The sequence below is a fragment of the Nicotiana tabacum genome, chromosome 11 (assembly GCF_000715075.1).
Source record: "Nicotiana tabacum cultivar K326 chromosome 11, ASM71507v2, whole genome shotgun sequence".
Taxonomy (NCBI): domain Eukaryota; kingdom Viridiplantae; phylum Streptophyta; class Magnoliopsida; order Solanales; family Solanaceae; genus Nicotiana; species Nicotiana tabacum.
This window is the reverse complement of record NC_134090.1, coordinates 26040086-26049074: the sequence shown is the minus strand read 5'-3', so window position 1 is coordinate 26049074 and position 8989 is coordinate 26040086. Positions and strand designations below refer to the sequence as shown.

Here is an 8989-nt window from a genome sequence, read left to right as displayed (position 1 = left end):
TCACAATAAGGACTCAAAAACGTGTAGGATTCTGCTAGTGCAAGTACAATCCTACTCTAACTCAAAATGATAACTTTTTTCCCAAGTCACTTTTTACCCAAGTCTGTCCAGGTTTTTACTAGATATAGCAGGGACCACAAAAACAATAAAAAGCTACCAGTTATAGTATTAATTTGAAAATTCAGATGAATTCAATCCTACTATAATTAATTGCAGTTTATTCCACTAAAAACTGCAATTGAACTTCTCAATATGAATTTCGAAAATTCACTAACACTTATTTTAACTCCCATGTTAAGATTACAAGTACCAGTTAATTAAATTAAATCATCGACAATTTAATTAAATCATTTATAATCCCGCATATACTATTTCATATGACGGATACAAAATTCATCGGTCGGGTTTTCACATGAAAACTTATAAGCTTATATAAAGGGGTATCATCAAACTCAAAATCAAGTCACAGATTCCATCAACTAATTATTATTTCACAAATGCTATTCGTTATTGTTCAATTTATTAGGCATACACTAACTCTAAATAAAGTTGTACCTTTTGATAAATCAAAAAAAAAAATCACATTGATCATAATAACTATATCAAAATTAGGAGTATAAGCTTATTTAATGAATTAGAGAAAATATTTTATAGTATATATTCAGTACAAAACATCTTTTCTCTACTTGGTCCGTTCAATATACACTAAGTACACTAGCACAAGAAGTTGGAGCAAAATCACTCTCATAATAAAGATAAATTATACTTTAATCTTGTGCTACAATCATCTAGATATTTTGCCCAAAAATATCTTCAATTGTGAACATAATTTATTAATTATGAGAACCGACAATTTAATCTTTTGTGCATGAGCTAAGTCTCTATACACTAAATTATCTCCTACATAACTAAAGGACAGACATATAACAAATGATCTTTAAAATAACACTTTATTGAAATGAATAAATTAAATAAATAATTATTCTATAAAGAATAAACGCAATATTATATCCAAACCGCATGGTTAATAGTATATCCCAACAATGGCAACATTACTATTTTGAATAATTTAAGGTATAGTACTATTGTTTTGATGTATACAATGTTTGGATAAATTTTATTGTTTTCCGTCGTTTCATGATATCATGCACCGGCAATATGAAGAATAAACTTACAATATTATCAACAAAAAGTAAAATACGAGGTAGAATTATTATATATAAAAGTAGAATAAAGGATAAAATAAGATTATTTAATAATATGGAAGGGCAACATGAGAGGAAAAAAATAAAGTAACGAGGCGACCACAACAAATCAGTCATTTCATAAAGTGACACTTTTCGTGATTAACGGATTCAACGATATGATATAATACAATTTAAATAACAATGAAAACAGATATTATATTTAAAATAACAATACTATACAATACAGCAGATAACAACCGTCCAAACAAACTGTTAATTATGTTCTTCAATTCGAAAGTTTTGAAGTAAAGCTTTCCTATACATACGTTTTACATCAGAAAAATATAAAGAATCAATGTTTGAATTCATACCAAAGACAATAAGATTATCTTCATGTGATCTATAGGCCGTTCAAGACGTGGAATTAATCATTGATGCTTGTATCAAGGTAGGCTGCCTACGTCACACCTCTTGAGGTGTGGCTCTTCCTCAATCCTGCGTGAATGGAGGATTCGAGTTCAGAACCCAAACAATGTCTAATTAGACTCAAGCGACCAAACTTTGAGGGAAAAAATAGGGGAACAAAAATAGGTATAACGCATTAATTAAATGTTATGTCCCCTTTTCTTAACAGACGGAGTTAACGTTCATCTAGCAGGTTTAAAGCAATTAAATGCGCTATGGTTAAAGGCTAGATTTAAAGCTGGGTTTGGATCAATCTAGCAAATAAAGGAGAAAGGCCAAAACCAGCTTTAAATCTAGCCTTTAACCATTGCACCACCCAGCACTCTCTTCTCTATTTAGTACATTAAATTTCCTTTATTTGCTTTTTCTGCACCATATGTATTTCAAAAAGAAAGAAAGAGGGAGATGGACGTTAACACCGTCCGTTAAATAAACTGGGATATAGTGTATTTAATTAAACTTATTTTTGTTCCCTATTTTTTTGCGCCATAGTTTGATCGCTTGAGTCTAATTAGATGCTATTTGGGTTCCGAACTCGAAGGACCCTTCATGCACCGGGATGCTCCATGAGAGTCATTACATCATGGTCTAAAATTTTCCAAGTTATTACAAATGTTAGATGACAATCTAATGTTTTTCTATAAGGTTGGCAGTATATATACGAGCAATTGTTATACCCGACTCTGACGTTCGTCCGAAAAGGTAATTTTTCAAGGGCTATATTTTGTACAGCAGCAGCAAAAAGAGGAATAAAATCTAAGTAACGGCCGAAAAAGGAGACATTGTGTAAAAATTTGTGTAAACCCTTGCTGTGGAAAATTTTCACTTGTCTATGTAGATTCCACACCCTCAAAAATTGTATTGATCAGGAATACAAATATCCTTTGCAATGAAATGCAATACGTCAAAACCAAATGATCAAGTATAATTTCTCTACTTTGTCCTGTGCGGTTCTCTCCGTATTGGGCAAAGCATAAAATTAGCCAATCGACCAAAACGAATTACATTCGCAAGCCAAAGTGTATAAAATATGTATATTTTATATATATACAAAAACTATATTTTACAGGCTATTATTATTTTTGAGAGAGAATAAAAATATAATTTATTCCTCCATATTTTGGTTCAGTTTCCCCGAGAAAACAGCTCAATACAAGCAATGTTATCAAGAAAGCAAGCAAATAGCCCAATAGAGGAAAAATCAAGGGCAAGTGCACAATTAACCATTCTCAATGATATTATTTAGAGGTCAGTCCGTACTTGTTTTATCCTAAAATTTTAAACTAAAATTTTTAACTCTAGGACACTTATGTCCTAAAAAAATAAATTTAAAAACTAAAATTCAGAATACACTAGCTAAATCCTAAAAAACATCCACTTTAGAGTGGCTACCTGGTTTCATTTCTACGAAAAATCAAGAAAGCAATAATGCAAACCAAAACGACCTAACAAATTTACATGATATTCAGAAGGTGCAGCGTTTCAAACATTTGAGAAACTGACCAAAAAGTCCAACAGTAGAATTAAGAAGAGCCATTGTGTTACACAACACATTACAAGTCCCATTAATTACTTAGCAAAAGTTCTTCAGTACTCTTCTAACTTCTCCCCTAGCTATTTTACGTGGTTCTAAGCTTCACTGATAACAAAACCTTATATTCTTAACTTACCTCAAACTTAATTTCCATCATCAGCAGCTTTCAAGTAAAGATTCTCACCTCCATCACCACCATGGCTACTCGAGCTCCCGCCTCGTCCTTGATCAGACAGAGAATTTCCAATGTCTTGCTTATTTCCACCTCTGCCAAAGTCGGGGAAACCAAGTGAAGTACTGGAATTATGAGTATTATCATTTTGCAGCATGTGAAATCCACTACTACTTCCTCCTCCGGAGCTGCTCATTCCGAGTTGGTTATGATAGGCTTGTTGTTGTTGCAATGCTGATAATGACTGCTGTTGTTGTTGTCCGTAAAGCATTGAGGAGGAGGATCTTGCTGCAGCCATAAGCGATTGTGTCGTTAGTTGCTGTTGCAGGTAATGTTGCCCCGCCTGCATCATCCCACCAGAAGCTAACTGCACAGCATCAAACATTAAGTCATCAAATTCAGAACTGAAATTAATATAATGGATTTTCAAACATGCTAAGGTTATTCAAGAATGATAAATGGAATCAACTACAACTGATACTCGACGTGACAAAGCCAACACATTTTTAGTAACCTATCCAACCAGCCCAAGTTTGAACGAATTGAGTTATGAGACTTGATCCATGACCCATCAAATAATTGAGTCAAAAAGGTCAAAATGCAATCCAAAAACCAAACATGCTAAATCAAACTTGAAGATGGGAAACTATGTGAATTTAGAATAATTACTTGGACTAATAATTGAAGGAAAATACATTACTTTTCAATTTAAGGAAATCATGTTGGGCAACACTTGGGTTATTCCATCATTTAACCAGTGGTGGAGCTAAAGGGAGTGCCGAAAATTATGCTGTGCAAATAGGATAAAAATAAACTTTTTTGCTTATATATGAAAGATTGAAGCTTCTTGACATTAGAAAAGATTCTTATCAGTGGTTTCAAAAATCTCCTCAGGTCACAAGTTCAAATCTTAAGTATGACACTGGAGTATTTTCTGAAATCTCCTTGTATTAATTTGACTTCACCACAGAATTTGACGCATACTGACCCAAACAAACATTGGATGAATTAGATCATATGACCCATTTATTGATTTGACTCATTTTAACTCATGGAAATTTAACCGAACTCGTCCACTTTACTGGGTTGTTTTTTTTTTTTTTTTAAAGGTAACAATACTTGGTTGTTGTTGTCGTCCATTTGCCACCTTTAGCTGGTGGTAATAAAAAAAAAAAAAGTGCAGATAATGGAAATGAAAAGATATGTAACCTTACCTGAGAATGCATGTTAGGAGGCTGGGGCTGAGAATCAGCAATAGCTGCTAGGTACATAAGATTTCTCTGAAGTTTGGCTTGTGACCTGCCATATCAAAAGAGTTAGCACAAATAGTTACCAATTTATATTCTATGATCAAGTTTCAAGAATGTCACCATACTTTTAAACTTATGAATGAAGGCATAATTATACAAGCAAGGGTTACTAAATTAAAACTGTAACAAGAAATACAAATTAATGGAAGATTTACATAATATCAACTGAACTTACTCTGCGCATTCACTTAGTTTCCCAGAGTTTTGGCTCTCAACAATCTTCAGAATAAGTGATTTGTTCTCATCCAGGAACTGACATTGGAAAAGAATAAGGCCAACTACCAAGTGAACGTCAAATAACATGTAATTAAAAATCCACAAGTACAATAATAAATTACTACTAACAAACACTGCCTAACCCCAAATAAAAAATATGAGATCTGTCCATATCACAAGGAACCATAGGCAGACCCAAGATTTGAAGGTCGGGGGTGTACTTTTGATTTCAACCAAAATTTGTTTTGCATACGAGGTGCCACTACTAATATATTAATGTTTCCTAAAAACATATATGTGTACTCATGAAGATTTTGCTGAACTTTTCGAGTGCCCGTGACCCCTCACTTCCATAACATAGGTTCACCTCCGTAAGGAACATACTTTTCAAATTTCATCGGGGAATCTCTATACATTTGTATTTTTAGCAACTGAAAACTTCCACCGTTCACTTTTACTTGTCCACTATATTATAAATACATTTTTACTTTTAATTGTCTAATATACTAAATCAAGAAAAAGATAATCTTGTTTTTCTCTCATGTATCAAATTATTTCCGAGGACTTTCGGAAATGCTATCATTATTATGGGTAAAAAAAACAGTCTGGTGCAAAACGCTCTCGCTATACACAGGGTTCGGGAAGGGTAGCGCTGCAAGGACATATTGTACGCAGACTTACCATGCATTTTGCAAGATTGTAATAGAAGTGTAAAGTCAAAAGTGGACAACTGTGGACAACTAAAGTGAATGAAGGGAGTACTTGCAACGAATTAATAGAGGCAGGTTTTAGACAACTTTTTCCTGTTGATATGTAAAATATTTTTCAAGCAAGTAAAAAAGGAACTTTGTAGACTAAAGTTTACAGTTTTTACATATTTAAAAATTCAATCTTTAATGAACAACTCCGAGAGCTGTGAAATAGACAAGGATTAATTTGTTGACAGAAAAATATTTTCTCAACAAACACCAGCATATATACTGATAAACATATATGCAGATAATGACGGTATGCAACCTTAGGCAAGTTGTTATGTTTGTTAAAAAGTTTATAATGCAGTCACCAATAGCAGATACTGAAGTTAAAAAAAGTCAACTGAAAAAGCTAAGTTTTCATCAACTTCTTTTGTCAAAACCAGTGGTATATATAAATAATAAAAACAAAAAAGAGAGAAGATGGGAGGAAATATAATTAGTATTTTTGAACTTTAAAGTAGTGTACAACAACAACGACCACCCAGTAATAATTTTATTAGTGGGGTTTGGAAGGGTAAAATGTACGCAGACCTTACCCCTAGAGAGATTGTTTCCGAGAGACCTTCGGCGAACTTTAAAGTAGTATAAGAAACAGAAAAGCTTTCACTATATAGTTTGCTACTTGCTACTCATTATGCTGAAAGCAGCCAACTCAGCTGGGAAGAAATGAGATTGCTAGAAGTACATTAACCATGCCTTTTTTTTTCCACACAGTGACAACAACAAATCTAGTATAATAGTGTGTACGTAGACCTTATTACACCTACCTTCAAAGTAGAAAAGTTGTTTCTAATAGACCATGAACCCATAAAAAATAAAAAAGAAAATAACAGTAAAGGGCAACCATTTACACAACAAAAGCATATGTAAAGGTGGAGAAAGAAAGCTTACACAAGAAAAGCTAGAAACAGCATAAGTTTCAAGAAGAAAAGGCAAAAATCTAACAAACAGAGTCAAGAACCTAAAAGCAAGATCTTTCTTTTTATTTTTTCCCTGTTTATGACCACAATAAGCCTTGAGCAGAAAAGGTCCAACTTCAAAAAGCATAACCTATCCTTTTAGCAGGACTTACCAACCAAGAAAACAACTTTTTATAGCTAGCAGCCAACTTATGAAAACTACTAGTAGTAGTAGTACAACTGCATACACATATAGCAGCAGATAAAATGGCAGATTTCAGGTTCAGAAAGAAGCAGAAGAAGATCAAGAACAGATAGCAGCAGGTAAAGAAGAAATTAATTAAAGTTGGAAAAGAAAAGAAGAAGACCTGTTGAATATGATCAGTAGTGACGTTGTTTGGATAATAAGCTGCCATCATTGGCTGCATCTGCATCAGGTGCTGCTGCATATTACTACTATTTGTTGCTCCCTCTTTTTATACCAACACAAAAAACACACACTAAATACACACACACTTTTTAATACTTCACTGAGTTCTTGTAAATCATGTAGAAAGTGAAAAAGAAAAAGAAAAAATGGACCCCCTTTTTAGTTTTCTGTTTCACAACTTCGTCAACTTGAGTTTGAATAGTAGTACTGGAAAATTGATGGGGACAATAGACAGTGTAGGAGAAAAAGCAGCAGGCTGTAATTTACAGCTACTGTGATGTTTGTGTCTCCTTATTGACAAGAGAGAGAGAATCTGAATTCTGGGCAACTAACCATTATATGCCCCTAGTGATGTATGGGATTTTACCTGCTTTGGACTTTGAACCTTTTTTTTTTTTTTAACCTTATCATCTCCCTATTAATTTTATTGGACCAAAGATAGTATCCTGAAACAGTAAAAATTCCAAAGTGTTGCTGTCAAACTTCCTCAGTACAATTTTTGCATACCAACCAATTGTGCCGTGGAATAATGATAGATTTATTACTATTATTTTATTTTATCATTTGATCAAAAGTTTTAAGGGGCCATTTGGTAGGGTACAAGAATAGTGCGGAATAAGTTGTATTAGTAATGCATATGTTAGTAATACAAACATTAGTTATGTAGATATTATTCTTAGTTATTGTTCGGTATGGTGTATTAATATTATAATGCATTGCATAATTTTTTAAGAAAAATAGTTATTTACAAAAATGTCCTCCATATTCTCTAGCTGTAAGGTACTTTAAGGACAATTTTATCTTTAACCATATTAATACATGCATTAATAGCTTTGGTATTATTGATGCCACGATTTTCTATGCATTATTTATACGTAAGATAATACCAAATATGATGTATAACTAATACAAGTACTAGTTATACACAGGTTAAAAAAATATACCAAACAAGGTATTAGTATTGCATAGAGTTAATGTTTGCATTATTTTTTCTAATACCTCCTACCAAATGACCCCTAAGTTCAAAATCGGGTAATAGAGATCTTTTATTAGAGAGCGCTAAAATTGTTTTACAACGGTACAGTTAAATTTATTACGTGGTTTATATATAAGCGAATTGATTTGATCCAAGAATGATAAAGAAATAAGATTAAAAATGAGACTTAACCATTAAAATTGAAGACGATGATAAGCCTGGTTCCGAGCACAATTTCTCCGAGGACAAAAATGAAAGCAATAATAAAGAGCAAATAAAATTGTTTAATTGAGAGCAAAAATAAAATATAGCATATGTTTTGTCAAGATTTCTATTTTACAATGGTTGTTGAGCCTGCTATTTATAGGTTATATCGAGGGAAACAAGATCCTAAGATCAAGCTTTACTTAAATGATACTCCAATAAATGAGTCATTGATGAATATGCAATTGACTTGACTCGCCAATTACCCGATGTCGATTGCAATTGACGTATCCGATATTGATTGTTACTTGACTCGCCTATTGCCTGTGTTCGGTTCCACGTGTCATCAGGGGCGGAGGTAGTGTGGTAGCTACGGGTTCGGTCGAACTCAGTAGCTTTTGTTTAAATACTGTATTTGTATTGAAAAAATTATTAAATATATAAAAATATTTAATTGCGAACCCAGTAACTAAAACGAGCTAGGGTTCGATGATGAAATTAGAACTCATAACCTTAAAATTCTAGCTCCGCCTCTGCGTGTCATGATATTATTTGACCGCCTATTATAAATTAATTTTACCCTATACAAAAATCTTTCATAATTAAATTTTTGAACGTGAATTTGCATGACTAGGAGCATAGAAAAATAACTTCTGAAAATAGAAAATAATGAGTACAACGATAATAGTAACACTTAACACAAATAACGTTTTAAAATTTAAAATCATAACGACAGAGAAGCACCTAAACCCTTCTAACTTGTAAGATAGATAAAAGAAAGAAAGGAGGGAAAAGAGTACTCACTATTTATAGGAATGGACCTTTGGAGGGGTCAAACAGT

General features: G+C 32.9%; 1 protein-coding gene across 2 annotated transcripts; it reads right to left on the bottom strand.

Moving 5' to 3' along the window:
• Positions 1–3080: 3080 nt before the first annotated feature.
• LOC107830238 (GRF1-interacting factor 1-like) lies at positions 3081–7296 on the bottom strand. Of its 2 annotated transcripts, none has more exons than XM_016657740.2 (4): positions 6907–7296; positions 4844–4920; positions 4573–4657; positions 3081–3725 (listed from the first exon to the last, which is right to left on the bottom strand). In XM_016657740.2, exons 1-4 carry the CDS (start codon positions 6985–6987, stop codon positions 3330–3332), a joined length of 639 nt encoding a protein of 212 aa, XP_016513226.1. In that variant the 5' UTR covers positions 6988–7296; the 3' UTR covers positions 3081–3329. The 2 variants fall into 2 exon arrangements, with proteins under 2 accessions (XP_016513226.1, XP_075081029.1); XM_075224928.1 differs by lacking the exon at positions 6907–7296 and adding an exon at positions 6531–6705.
• Between the last annotated feature and the right edge of the window lie 1693 nt (positions 7297–8989).

What these genes read in the sequence shown, in the direction of transcription:
- LOC107830238 (XM_075224928.1), bottom strand. Translation starts at nt 6,686, where the DNA reads ATGCTTTTTGAAGTTGGACCTTTTCTGCTCAAGGCTTATTGTGGTCAT. An exon ending in CTGTTTCTAGCTTTTCTTGT is followed by an intron (nt 4,921 to 6,530) that starts GTAAGCTTTCTT and finishes TTCCAATGTCAG; the next exon opens with TTCCTGGATGAGAACAAATC. An exon ending in AAACTAAGTGAATGCGCAGA is followed by an intron (nt 4,658 to 4,843) that starts GTAAGTTCAGTT and finishes TTGATATGGCAG; the next exon opens with GTCACAAGCCAAACTTCAGA.